At 36.1% G+C, this 15,152-nt stretch overlaps 1 protein-coding gene across 1 annotated transcript in view; it reads left to right on the top strand.

Annotated features, from left to right (window-relative positions):
- Positions 1 to 15,152, top strand: part of SCN2A (sodium voltage-gated channel alpha subunit 2) — a 73,509-nt gene that overhangs the window by 35,071 nt on the left and 23,286 nt on the right. The window contains exons 10-17 of the mRNA XM_058027552.1: positions 370 to 576; positions 2,026 to 2,316; positions 5,443 to 5,823; positions 6,791 to 6,923; positions 8,427 to 8,665; positions 9,519 to 9,692; positions 11,424 to 11,780; positions 13,402 to 13,881. Coding sequence (XP_057883535.1) covers positions 370 to 576; positions 2,026 to 2,316; positions 5,443 to 5,823; positions 6,791 to 6,923; positions 8,427 to 8,665; positions 9,519 to 9,692; positions 11,424 to 11,780; positions 13,402 to 13,881 — 2,262 coding nt within the window. The remainder of the gene's footprint in view (positions 1 to 369; positions 577 to 2,025; positions 2,317 to 5,442; positions 5,824 to 6,790; positions 6,924 to 8,426; positions 8,666 to 9,518; positions 9,693 to 11,423; positions 11,781 to 13,401; positions 13,882 to 15,152) is intronic.

Genomic DNA, 15,152 nt, shown 5'->3' with positions numbered 1-15,152 from the left:
CTCCATTGTAACATTTTGTATAATGCACTATTTTTGTGGCAGTGTAGTTTGAGACTGATGAGACAGGAAGGTAAGATGGTGATCAGTGGCCCCACCTACTGTTAAATTTAAAGGCTGTAATATAGATGTATAGATTCTTACTGGTATAAGTTCTGAGCTATTCATAATTGGATTTACCTTGACAATTGTAGACACAAAACTTTTTCATATGTATCTAGGATATAATGTTATTTCTATAAGGAAAAATTAACTGAATAATCTTGTGCTAACATAAATCAATCTTATATATCTAAAGTATAACATAGAGATTAACTTATTATACAACAGTAGTTAAAGTCTTTTTAGAGTGTATTATCTCTTTTTCTCCAGACACTGCGTGCTGCTGGGAAGACATACATGATATTTTTTGTTTTGGTCATTTTCCTGGGTTCTTTCTACCTAATCAACTTGATCTTGGCTGTGGTTGCCATGGCCTATGAAGAACAGAATCAAGCAACAATGGAAGAAGCAGAGCAGAAAGAGGCAGAATTTCAGCAAATGCTGGAACAACTGAAAAAGCAACAGGAAGAAGCTCAGGTATCCCTGTAAAGTAAAATTTCTTCAGTCCATGCATGACTGTTAACATGTGCTTTAGGTCCGCATATGAGAAAAATTTTATTCCCCTACTTCTAACAATATATTACTTTGCCTCATCAATTTCTTCATATTGTAAACAATCTCTGATGTTTTCCATTGCACTGGTTTTGCTGATTTGATTGTACCTGTTAATTTTGTGACAAAAATAATAACCAAAAAGCTAAAGCACTGGGTTTTCAAATTGGAGATGGAAATTAACTTTTTAGTGGAGCACTTGAAAAGTTGCCCAGAGTTCTTGTGGAGATAATCAAAAGCCATCTGGATATGGTCCTTGGGCAACCTGCTTTAGGTGACCCTGTCTGCTGGAGAGGTGGACATGATGACCTCCAGAGGTTCCTTTGCAACCTCAACCATTCTGTGATTGTCTGAAATGGAGGTGGAGATGTGGAAAAAAAATCCAAAGAGTAAATGTGCTTATATAAGTAACAGAAGCAAAACTATTGTACGTGATGGTGCTTCAGCAATATTAGTTTTTTTTTCTACTCCCTTCAGCAATATTTGGCTTTTGTCTACTCCCTGCCCATCTCTCACAGCAGAAAGACATAGTTTTAAAGAGAGTTGGGAAAAGTGGAGAAACCGAAGAAAACAGTTTGATACAAATGTAATGATTACATGTCGCTTTGAAATTACGTTTCATTTTTTGAAGGCTCTCAAATCTTTAATAGAAAAATTTATATGTCTTCTCGGCATGTGGCCTCATAGAGCAGAAGTTGAACTATGTCTTCCATATAGGCACATGACTAAAGGCAGCAGTCAGTGTTTTTTGTTTCATTGATCAATTGCTATGTGTTGGGGGGAATTGGGAGATATTCTTTTTCTTGTTTTTTACCACACCTTGTAAATAAATGTTAATGAAATGCTCCACATGTGTTGAAAATCAAACAGCAACAACTATGTAATAGTGGATAGTTTAACACAAATCTCTGATTGTTATTTGCAAAGCTGACATATCAGCATTACACAAGATCTTCAATAGACTAGGGAGTATTCAAAACCCATCAAAATGTTATAAGAAAGTGTTGGTTCCAGTTAACAGGGATTTTACCATTTGTTTGAGCCTTGATTCTTTACTTTTACATAGTGCTTCAGATTAAAAAATCATTGCAACATATTGCTTCAATCTGAAACAGATGTTTTTTAACTTGTTTTTTTGACAGCACAGTTTTCCCTTGGGTTACTCTTGCTCTTGGTTTATGGAGCATTGGCAAATTATGGTTCCTGTAGTATTTCACAAATTACTCTTCTTATGATATGCTGGGTTTGGTGAAGTGAAACACTGCTTTTATTTCAAAATAATAGTTTCTTTAAGAGTGGCAATAAATTTGAAATAGTGAGCAGGGTATGTATTTGTATAAATGCTGTAAATTGCACGTGTGCTTGTGTGTATAGGCGGCGGCAGCAGCTGCAGCAGCTGACTCAAGAGATTATAGTGGAGTAGGTGGAATAGGTGGATTCTCCGAAAGTTCTTCTGAGGCATCAAAGCTGAGCTCAAAGAGTGCTAAAGAGAGAAGGAATAGAAGAAAGAAAAAAAAGCAGAAAGAACAGTCTGAAGGCGAGGAGAAGGATGGGGAAGAATTTCACAAATCGGAATCAGAGGACAGCATCAAAAAGAAAGGTTTCCGATTTTCCATTGAGGGGAATAGATTGACATATGAAAAGAGATTCTCTTCCCCACACCAGGTACCATAGTATTATTACCTCTTAAACACCTTTTTTGTCTACTCATCATATAAAGAAAGCACTGTATAGCAGTTTGGTTAATTCTTGCAAGATACCGCAGATTCATTAATATCCTAAATCAAAGACTAACCAAGTAAAAACTTGCAGCCAAATATGAAATAAGAATTTGAGAGATTTTGGTTTTACTCTGAATTCCTGTGTGAAAAATCAAAATTACATATACTAATTAATAGGAGCTGTATTTCAAGCTTCTTAGTTAAAATGGACCTATCTCCCCACCAAGTTGGATGTATTCAGCATGATGAGTAGCTTCAAAACAGGGTGCATACATACAAAATGTAATGTTTCAAATGAGAAGAATATTAAAATTTGGGATGCTTAATAGAAATTAATGCTCATGTGAAATTTAAGAAATTAATTGATGTGAGACCATTAATTGTGTTATCTTAAAGAAGGTGGAAATGTGTGTGGCAAAGTGTCTCTGCATGTGTTCTCTTACATTGAAACATCAGTGACTCAGAATGCCATCTGCATCTCCCATCCAGACATTTATTTCATTTGATAGTTTTGTAATGTTATCTCCTACAGTTTTCAAAGCTCCTCTTCATTTGCCCACTTCTCACTCTCCCCTTAGCACTGCAAATCCCGATCTCACATACATTCTCTCCTTTTTCCACCCCTTTTTGTGCCTCTATATGCTTCTTCCTTTTATCTCCATCTTCTCGATTTTCCCTGGTCTTCATGACTTGCTTTCTCCCTCTTTTTAGTCATTATTACTAAACTCATTCCTGCCTTTTTAATCCTTTTCTATTTCTGTCTCTAGAAAGTTTGTTTCATCCCTTAATAGGTCATGAGTGTTTGTACTCTCTTCATGTATTGTTTTCTCCAGCCTCCCATTCTCAAAAAATCTCAGACCTCTTCAAACAGTATTTTCTTACTAAGGACTGTCATCCTTAGACCAGACTGTGGTGGGAATATAATGTTTCTGGCTTTCTATTTCTGCCAATCCTTCCAATCACTTCCTAATGTATTTCCTTTCTCAATAGTAATGTATCCTTCCCTTCCCCCCACCCCACCTCCTTGGTCTGCCACTGTTTTATGTTGTTAGCTGTCTAACTAATCTCTGTGAGGCTTCATTGCTGAATTTAGTTCATGATTCATTCTGTTCCTTATACAAATTTCCACACATGTCAATTGACTTCAACTTCATGTTGAAGATCCATCTGATCCCCTAGGTGCATATTCTTGCCTATCTCTTCATTCAAACTGCAGCCTTATTCAACTGCAGCACAATTCATCCATCTTGTAAGAAATTAAGCATTCCTCATACAAATTCTTGTTCTAACATTTTCATCTCCAAGTTCATTTACAGTTGTCTGACTATGACAGTCTAGAAATCACCTCCCCTCTGGCTTTCCAACCCTAGTTCCTTTTCACTCTGGATTCTAACCACTAAAAAGAAATTCCACTCACCAGCTTTTAATACCATTTTCCTAGAAAAAACTCAGGCTTATATATAATCTTTGACTTTTTCCTTGGCATTTCATTTTCTTTCAATGTAAATGACCATTTTATTCCTCTTGAAATCTTATTCTTCCTAACATTCATAACTTTTTCTCCTCTCAATTCTCCTGGTTTAGTTGTGCTTTAGGAGATCCTTTTACCCCTTTGACAGTTTTCCAAAGGATTTCCACAAGGCCTTTTGCTAGATCCCTTTTCTCTCTCTTTTCTTTCTTTTTTTTTTAAACCCTATTCTGGACCCACAACTGTGAATCATTTTTAACTTGGACCTCTTTACTGCTGTATTCATCAAGAATGTTGTTGCAAAGAGCACTAACCTATCCCATTGCTTTTCTCTAATCTGCTAGTAAACATATTTACCTAAAGATTTTTTTTAATATCATAAAACATACTGTACCTAAAGTTCCTCCCAACCCACCTTGTCTACTTACAGTAAACAAGTCTCAGCTTTGACTGACCCAAAGCAGCATTCATAACCTCCTGTTAAATTTTCAAACTAGTTTCTTTGAGCTCTTTCTGGTATGCTGCCCTTCATGCTTGGAAGAAGCTCCCATGAGTTTTCACAGAACACTTCATTGCTTTCCTCAAATCCCTCTTTAAAACTCTCTTTTACCATGCTGCCTACAGAAAACTTGACAGGGAAGTGACTTCAGGTGAGCTAAGATGACTGTTTATCATACTCATCAATTTTGCTTCTGTGTATTCCCTTTCTTTTTGTATCCATCTGTTGTGTCACATTTAAATGATAAGTTCTTTGCAGAGTGCCTTTTTGTTCTGCATTTTGCAGTCCCTAATACAATGGGGCTCAGGTACACAAAGATAAGTTGCAGAAGTGAAACAAAGACACTGCTTAATTATGTATCATCTCTGCTGTTCATAGAGATCTTGGGTGAAATCAGGCGCTAATAGTTACCAATGAAGTCAAGGCAATTACTGATATGAATTAAAATTAAGAACATGTATAATTAATTGTAAGGTTAGAGCATTAATTTGACTCTAATACAGGAGATCTTCCAATAGCAGAATATTTACTCCAATGAGTAAACTGATGAAGATTAGCAAACCTATTTATGTAAAATTACAAGCAAATTTTTGCATATTCAGGATAGCTAAGACTTTTAAAAAGAAGAAACCTATATTATGGTCTACTTTAGTATCTGAAAAGATATGTATGTTTTTTTAAACTAGGCAGTATTTGGGAGCTACTTCTGTGTGCAGACTGGGTCACAGAAAATTTGCCTAAAATTTTATTTACTCAGCCTGTCATACTAATGCCAGCCTGGGGTAAAGAGTGTCTAGATATACTTATTCAGTTTGTGAACATTTGGTAATAACATAGGCAGAAGAGCAGAGGAAAAAATTCTGTCAAGCAGTTTCTTTTACTCTGATTAAACTGAATCCAAAGCAGTAGAATAACTGGTCTTTGTCCGTCACTTATGTGCTCTTTGTTTACTACCCAAAAGGGAGTGTATTAGCGGGGGGACTGTACCAGTTCATTTCTTTGTAGATGACCTTACCCTTTAAGACATTGTGGATTTTTACTCTCTATGAAAATGTATTTTAAATTCTTTTCACCTGATAATAATTGTTTTTATTTGCCTGCAGTCTTTGCTGAGCATTCGTGGCTCGCTGTTTTCCCCAAGGCGCAACAGCAGAACAAGTCTTTTCAGCTTCAGAGGTCGAGCAAAGGATGTGGGATCAGAAAATGACTTTGCTGATGATGAGCACAGCACTTTTGAAGACAATGAGAGCAGAAGAGACTCTCTCTTTGTTCCTCATAGACACGGAGAACGGCGCAACAGCAACATCAGCCAGGCCAGTAGGTCATCCAGAACAGTCCCTGCACTTCCAGCAAACGGGAAGATGCACAGCACTGTGGACTGCAATGGAGTGGTGTCGTTAGTTGGGGGGCCACCAGCTTTGACATCGCCTACGGGACAGCTTCTGCCAGAGGTGATGATTGATAAAGCAGCCACTGCTAGCAATGTAAGGAAGTCTGCAATAGCTCAGGCATGATGTTCTGTCCCTGTATGATCAGTCACTGTTTCCACAAATTTAGTCACATGACAACAATGACCTTTCTGGCTAAGCTGTGAATGCTCCTCTCACGTATTTCAGCTATAAGCTAAAGGAGAAATTAAAGTTGTCCATCTCTCATTAATTAAATATGTGAAAATGCATGCAAACTGATTGGGAATTAACAGAATAACATAGTAAACCATTGAATAAGTTTAGTTTGTGTAGTCTTACACTCATTGATTCATTATGCTTAGACTCAACTGGATGGTTCTGTACTTGTATATCAGAAAGGATATCAAAATGGAAAAAAAATTACATTTACTTAATGGAATATTTTAAATTGGTATTTAGCTTCCTGCTGTCCATACATGAAACTTTTGATGTTACCCTGGTAGTACAACTTACAAGGGTTATGACTGTAATATAGCTAATTTTTCTATGGGTTTTTTCATGTCAGCATTACTAAATATTTTTTAATTTGTCTGGAAAATGTGCTAGGAAATTCATAGTTTATTCTAAATTAAGAGTTATCTTAAGAAAATTCACTTATGCTTAGTTCCTTTACTGCTAGCTGTGTGGGCTGTGCAATTTTATGTTTAGAAAAAACTTCACTGCCTAAATAGAAAGATATTTAGAGCAGAGCTCATTGACAAGCGCTGTGAAACATTTTTTAGTCTGAAATCTGCTTTAATATCTCAGCCCTGTTTCAGCAAAATACTTAAAAACATATTCTTCAGGCACAAGAGCAATGTGCTGCAGTGTTTGACTATTTGTTCTCTGCAGAGTCAGGCATGCCTTAGTCTGCTGTGAAGCCTCAGCAGAACTGGAGCATGGTGTGGGACAGCAGTGTTCTAAACCAGTAGAGCTCTGCAGTAACTCACAGTGTTATTAAATGTACCATCAATTAGCTACTTCATCAGTGCTTTATTTTCAGGGCACTACTACCGAAACTGACTTAAGAAAGAGACATTCTAGTTCTTACCACGTTCCTATGGACTACCTAACAGACCCTAGTGCAAGGCAAAGAGCAATGAGTATAGCCAGCATGCTTACAAACACAATGGAAGGTATGTAGCACAGATATTTTTTGTATGACAGTGCCTTAAAAGTGCTATTAAATGTGTGATGCATTAAGTGGTAGTGATGTTTTAAGGCAGCTATTTCAGCCTAGACATGAAGAGATTTCTATATGGAGTTAGGGGAGGGACTTTTTGGTGTTTGTTTTTTTAATTTGGGACTGATAAATTTGGAAAAAGATAAATCTTGCAACATACTGATAGGTTTGAGGTAGAAGTAGCAAGTTTCCAATTTTAAAATGGCTATGTTTCTTTCAGTAGAACAATCCCCTTCTACCAATTCAATAGACTTGCTGTTTTACAAAGGAGGGATCATGTTCTTCTTTCTGTAAGGCTAAATACAATTACTCTGAATCATGGAATTAAGCAATTATTTGTAAGAAAGGATGAAACATTATGTTGAGGCTTAAATGACTATGCCCAAATAGAAAATTGGAAGGTAATAAATAGCAGTTGTGCACATGTGGACCTAAATACTTGTCTGACTTCAGGCTTGCTCTAAATGCTTATCTTTCATGAGGATATTTTAAAATCTTTTTTTGAAAGGGACTTTAAATATCATCTAGAGTTCCAACCCTCCTGCCATGGACAGGAACACCTTTCACTGGAGCTGATTGCTCCAAGCCCCATCCAACCTGTCCTTGAACACATCCAAGGATAGGACATCTACATCTTCCCTGGACAACTTCTGCCAGGGCCTCACCACTCTCACAGTAAAGAATTTTTTCCTACTACCTAATCTAAACCTACCCTCTTTCTGTTTAAAACTGTACACCCTTATCCTCTCACTCCACTCCCAGATAAAGGCTCCCTCTCCATCTTTCCTGCAGGCCCCTTATAAGTGCTGGAAGGCTGCAATAAGGTCTCCTTGGAGCCTTCCCTTCTCTGGATAAGTAACCTCAGGTCTCTCAGCCTGTCTTCATAGGCCATGTGCTCTGGCCCCTGAATATCTCTGTGGCCTCCTCTGAAGCTGCTCTCATGCTGGGAACCCTAGAGCTGAACACAGCACTCCAGCTGGAGGAGGAGAACCCCTTTCCTCAGCCCTCTGGCCATGCTGCTTTTGATGCTGCCCAGGAGGATTTTGGCTCTCTGGGCTGTGACGGACATGGTTGGCTCACATGCAATTTTTCAGCCACCAATAACCCCAAGACTCTGTCTGCTGGGCTGCTTTCAATCCCCTCATCCCCAGCCTTATGGCAGGATTCTAAGACAAATTTCTCTTTTGCATTCTATCTAGCATTAGCTTGTGAATGGTTCTTTTATCTATTGAATCTTTAGTATAGTTTTTTTGGGGGTGGATTTTGGTGTGTGGGGTTTTTTTAATAGATTATTTTAAATTTTAATTTCTTTTAACTAAAAGCAGTCTCAGTTTCAAAATATCAACACAATTTACCAACAGTACCTTGGAAAACAGCATATAGTTTCAAAGAAATATCCCGGTGATTCTGGAATAGAGAAATATATTTGAAATTCTATTTTCATTTTCCTCTCTAGAACTGGAAGAATCCAGACAGAAATGTCCACCATGCTGGTATAAATTTGCTAACACTTGCTTGATTTGGGATTGCTGTACTCCCTGGCTGAAAGTCAAACATATTGTAAATTTGATTGTGATGGACCCATTTGTTGATCTGGCCATTACCATCTGCATCGTCCTGAACACCCTGTTCATGGCCATGGAGCACTACCCGATGACAGAACAGTTTAGTGGTGTGCTTTCAGTAGGAAACCTTGTAAGTCTTTCATGATGTGCCATGTTTGTAAAATGCATTTTTCTTTAATTCTTTTGTGACTTATGCGCATTCATGTAAAAGAAAAAGTTGACTATTTAGAGGTTTGGGATTGTTGAACTTAAATTTAAGTTGTTGACATTTGTAAATTTCACCACTCTTACTTTACAGAATCAAGATCTACTGAGTCAATATATGCGCTTTGATTTTTAAAATCTTCATCTTCTGTCATTGAAGCTCATTAAAGGAGGATTGTTTTTATTTGATGAATAGTTACAAATCATAAGAACTTTCAGTTCCATTCCCACACCCATTGTGTTCCTCACTAGCACCTCCTAAGGATCTGGGTGTTCAAGGAATTTTAGAGGGGAAAGACCCAGTAAGCATGACAGATGTAAGGAAATGATGAAATGGAATGACAATGTCTTCCACAGGTCATCCTGAAGAAGAACAGTTCTGCTCAACTGTCTGTATAACTTTTTTCTTAATAAAATAAGTTTATGATAGGAACAATTATCTTTATTTCTAGAAGTCAAAAGGTGGTCCAAGGGCAAAGATGAGCTCTAAGGAGATAAAAATTAGCATTAAAATCAGATAATATTCTGTGTATTGGCATATGTGCATATTAACAGGCTAGATAAAAACCACATTTTCCCATTCTTTTTATTTATAACCCCAACTCTATGTAAGTTTCAAATATTAATTTTATTCCTACCCCAGTGTATGGAAATCTAGAGAAAATGTTCAGATTTAATTTCTTGCTGATAATATAACTTAGCATGTGTTGATACCATTAGTTTTACTTTTTACATATTTTCTTCCTAAACTGGAGTAAGAAACTGTATTTTCCTTGCAGGTGTTTACTGGAATTTTCACAGCAGAAATGTTTCTCAAGATAATTGCCATGGATCCTTATTATTATTTCCAAGAGGGCTGGAATATATTTGATGGTTTTATTGTGAGTCTTAGTTTAATGGAACTTGGCCTTGCAAATGTAGAAGGATTATCTGTCCTTCGATCGTTCCGATTGGTAAATATACTATTTAAAATACATTTCTAGATTACATTTTTGTATTTGTACATATATATTTTGTGCATTTTTCATTTGCAAATTAAATATTTGGCTGAGACAGAAGATCTTTTCAGAACTTACAAAATGCTAAATTGCATATTCACTACATGGCATGTATATATTATATCAAGTTTGTTTTGCATATTATCATAGTAATGTCTATTTCTCCTTCAAGATATTGTCAACATCAATTCTATTCTTGTCAAAAGTATGCTTAAAGGATTAACTTTTCTAAGAGAGGTATTTCTTAGAGTCTTCTCCCTGGATGAGGGAGTAAAATATTCAAGAGCCACAGAGCTACATGTGACTGAAGATTAGTGAATGGCTTGGTAAATAATAAGTTAATTAATAAAAGTTGATTGACAATTTTAGCTTATAGACTTCCATTACCAATTGCCTTTGTTGGTTGGTTTTACAAGAGAGTAGTGTTAAGATTTTTCATTGTCCAGGGGCTTTTCCTTCCTACCAGCCTTCTCTGTACCATCCTCTGCAAGGGTCTCTCTGCTGTCTGACAGCTTTTCTGCTCAGAAGTCACTACAGCATCTCTCTCTGTTATTAGAGATCTCTTTCATGAACAGGAACTTGAAAAACCTTGGTTTTCTTACACACTAGGCTAGCATGCAATTCAGTGTCCAAACACTCTTCTGAAAAGACCTATACAGTGAGAGACATGAAGCTAGAGTTCCTGGTCATCAAGATCAACTTCTGCCTTAAATTAAAAAAAAAAATTAACTTGAAATGAAAGTTAAATACATCCCCTTTAAAAAATAAGGGGTTTTAAATAAGATTTTTCTGGTTATCTGCATAGTATTACATTGTACTTTGCCTGAAGTCTAAAATCTGTCTGGATTGACTTCTCTCTCAGTAGTAGATTCCGGTTTTAGCTCGACATTTATGTCAAGTTGTTTTTATGTCATATTTTCTTTATGAAACAAAATCATCACACGAAATAATATTTAGTTTTATCTTCAGTTGAGTATTCTTCTTTCAATTGTCTGAACAATTGCTGTATCTTTCCAATAATTTGATTTTTGTCTGTTTTAAGTTGTACTTACTAATACACTTTCCCTTGTTTTTCTCAATGTTGCATGACAAGCTTTGTAAAACACATTACATTTATTTTAAAAGACTGAAAATATGTTGTTAAAGACACTTGCAAGTCACTTTTATGTCTGTAATTAACAACTCTAGCTTGTTTCTCTTTTTAGGAAAGCCATTTCCTCCATCTCACAGCCTGTTAAGTTGAAAGCATCCGGAAGTGACTATACACTTATGGTCCTGTTCAACTGATCACGTTTCATATGTGCTCATTTATTTTTAGTAATATTTTCTCAGAGTTTACAGGAGAAAGACTGTTTTGTCCAACTTCTTTAACAAGTAAACTTCTTTACAAATACCTAAAGTCATCCAAAGAGTCAAAGTCTGAATAGGAGTCTTTGTGATAATTTCAATGTAATTGAAATGAGCATAGAGATATTATTTTTGATTTCTAATCACTTGAATCAGGACTTACCACTGCTGATGTGTAGTATTGTACAGAGAACTTGAATCAGAAATTTTGTAACTAAAACTTCGAACGATTACAAGAGACATGTTGTAGACGCATGGTAACTGACATATGCAATGTATAGCGGCAATTTCATTCTAATTAGATAACGAAGAACTTTATACCATTCTTCTGTTTTGCAGCTTCGAGTTTTCAAATTGGCAAAATCTTGGCCAACTCTAAATATGCTGATTAAGATTATTGGCAACTCAGTGGGGGCTCTGGGGAACCTGACCCTGGTGCTGGCCATCATTGTGTTCATTTTCGCTGTGGTTGGGATGCAGCTCTTTGGGAAGAGCTACAAGGAATGTGTCTGCAAGATCTCCAGTGACTGTGAACTGCCTCGCTGGCACATGCACGACTTCTTCCACTCTTTCCTGATTGTATTCCGAGTGCTGTGTGGGGAATGGATAGAAACCATGTGGGACTGCATGGAGGTTGCAGGCCAAACTATGTGCCTTACAGTCTTCATGATGGTCATGGTGATTGGAAACCTAGTGGTAAGTAATCAGTGGGGATTTTTTAAACTCCTAGGACATATCTCTTGTTTTTCATGATTTAGAAATCTAAAATGAAAACTAGAGAAGGACTTCAGGAAATCATGTATTTCACTTGCCCTTTTTGTACACCAGGTTCAAATACACCTTGGTTATCTATGAAGAATGTTTCTCTAATTTTCTTTAAATCTCAGTAAGTCTATAACCTCTTTAATAAGGGCAGTGCTGAATTGTACTTACAGTTAAGACTACCTTTTAAAAAGCCATCTAATTCAAATCACCTTTTACAGCCAAGTAAACTAAATTATCTCAATATTGATGGAAAACTGCTGGGTTTTATGACAACATTTACAATACTTAAAAGCTTACTGTTTCCACTTTCAGTCATTTCTCTGGAAAACAAAACAAGCCTGACTCTTCAATTTTTTTCTCATAAGTGATGATTTGTAAATGGCTTATCCATTTTGCTACTGGCTTCTGAATTCTTCCAAAGCAACATTTTTAATAAAGACACAAGTACTGAATAATGTGGAATAATGATACTTTCGTTTCTTACACTGAGTGTTCATTGTAGTACATCCCCAAAAGACACATGAAATTTCTGTACCAACATTGCTTTCCTGATGCAGCTTCTATACCCCTTTCTGCAGTGCTTCCACTTTGCCTATTTTCACACTTTCTTTGTATATACTTTTCATTTTTCTTAACAATCCTTTCCACAACAGTACTTCAGAATTAAACAAAATATTGATTTTGAATAATTTCACTAACTTGCCATAAACCATGATTATATTATTTTTAGTTCTTTCTCCTTGAGTGCTGGCATCCTTTTTCTTTTTAGTATGATCCACAAATTTTATAAATATGCTTATCCAGAGTCATCACTACCAAGTATCACCAGAGTAATGTGAGTACTGTGGCATAACAGGAAGAACTGCAAATATAATTTAACTGATTTTTAATTAAATTCTTTTTAATCAGTTTTGCACATGGTCTTTCATAATTGCTTGCAATCCAAATTTCTCTTGTATGTTTGTAAAATGTCATGCAAGAAAGTATGAAATAGCTGCTTGAAACTGAGATTAAATAGTTTACTGAAATTGAGGTGTACCACATCTGGGGACTCTATCTCTTAGCTAGTGTTCCTGCCCAGGACCAAGATAGACTTTGCCAAATACAAAATTTTACTATATTCTGAATTAGAGATGGTCACTAGGGCTGTGGTCTGTTGAACTATAGAGGACTGACATTTGCCTGCATTCCACTGTCCTGTGAACACTACAGTGGACACAGCTTGCATAAATCACTGCATTATGTTGTATTCTGCCTTTTTATGTCTTTCTCCATGTTGAGGAGCAGATCTGTACTACTGCAGATTGTGGAGAAGACAGTCAAGGAACAGCTCAGATTTTCACCTGTATTAGTGCAGTTAAATCAGCTAAAAGTGCTTTTGGCAAGATAATAAAATGTTGGGGACAGGGATTATAAACTGAAAAGAATAGCAGAAGGTGCATAGAAATAAAGTGTTACATGTGAAATAAAAATTGTCTCATATTGAAAAACTTTTAATGACATATCTTTTATGACTTAAAAATAAGAGTAATTTTTCCTTATTTTATTTTAGGTACTCAACCTATTTCTGGCCTTGCTGCTGAGCTCTTTTAGTTCAGACAACCTTGCTGCTACAGACGATGATAATGAAATGAACAATCTCCAGATTGCTGTGGCAAGGATTCAGAAAGGCATAGATTATGTGAAGAGAAAAGTGCGTGAATTCATCCAAAAAGCCTTTGTTAGAAAACAGAAAGCTTTAGATGAAATCAAACCTCTTGAAGACCTAAACAATAAAAAAGACAGCTGTATTTCCAACCATACAATAGTAGACATAGGTAAAAACCTTGCCTATCTCAAGGACGGGAATGGAACGACCAGTGGCATAGGCAGCAGTGTGGAAAAATATGTTGTTGATGAAAGTGATTACATGTCATTCATAAACAACCCAAGTCTCACCGTGACAGTGCCCATTGCTGTTGGAGAATCAGATTTTGAAAACTTAAACACAGAGGAGTTCAGCAGTGAATCAGACCTGGAAGAAAGCAAAGAGGTAAGCCTATTTCTAGCTTTTAAATACTCTGATGCTTTTCTTTTTTTTTTTTTTTTCTGAGTGTTGATTCAAATCTTTCTTTAATTCTTTTACAAAAGCATATACAAACTTGTAATGTTGTTTAGGGAAAATTGATGTAAGGTTGTGAGTTTTGAACGATGGTGATACAATATTGCACTTACAGTAACAATCAAGATACATAAGAAAAGTTTTTAGAAAATTAAAATTTTTTTCTATTTTATTTAGTTAAATCCTTAACAAGCAAAGGAACCAGTTTAATAGTCCTGGATAGCAGAAGTCATATGAAGTGTGTCTGGCTGGTGGAAATTTCTCCATGCTTATTTCAATAGAGCAGTTTGTTTTTTAATCTGCTTTTTTAACAGTTCATTCTGATGTTTTAACCTTTTTTATAAAGTGAAAAATGCATCCATATACATCATAGATACATTTGAATACTGGACTAGCATCACTAAACAATGTCAAATAAATCACGTATAATCCAGCTGATGGTTGCAGAACCACTGAAGTGAAGTAATGGCCTTATGGCAAAAAAGTTACAAAGCTTAATATCCTAGTATAAGATCCTTTCATTTGATTACTCATTGTTATTTTCAAAGCTTTAAGATATTTGAATGCGTTACTTACTATGACTAATAAAATGTACCTCTTTCTGGCACAAGGTGGTGCCAAGAGGATAAATCCAATCTAGCACTGAGAGTTATAGAGGATGCCAAGGCATTATTATTGTGTGTATTATTAACCCACTGCTTTGTCCTGCACAACTGAAAGTGGTGGAGGCACATCAGCTCAAGTGGAGTAAGTCTGTGCAATGCTTAATACTGATGCTATTTCATTCAGCATTAGCATGGGTATTTTTGAGCAGTATTGCATGCTGTGGGGTAGATGTAAACTAACATAAAGGCTTTCATTAGTGATTTTTTCTTACTTGAATCTGAGAGTATAAATATGGGTAAGATTCTAGTAATTTTCTGCCTGAGATCCTTTTCTGTACCGACTGCATTACACATTTAGTCATATTTTCTTGTTTCTTATCACAAATGTCTTTATTATTCTTATAAATTTTTTTTTCAGATTGATTGTATTAATACTTATCTTTCTCTTCAAAACCAGTACTTGGGTGTAGAACAAATCAGTTGAAGTTTAACCTTCAGTTGTTCTGCTCTTTATTGCACAAGAGCACTTTGTCAGTAGGAGAGGTGGAGGGTGAGCTTTACACAAACCTGTGTGCTGGTGGTTAGCAGGGCTGAGTA

Source organism: Melospiza georgiana, chromosome 7 (genome assembly GCF_028018845.1).
Source record: "Melospiza georgiana isolate bMelGeo1 chromosome 7, bMelGeo1.pri, whole genome shotgun sequence".
NCBI classification, from domain to species: domain Eukaryota; kingdom Metazoa; phylum Chordata; class Aves; order Passeriformes; family Passerellidae; genus Melospiza; species Melospiza georgiana.
Note: the sequence above shows the minus strand (reverse complement) of the source record. Positions and strands in the feature narration are given on the sequence as shown.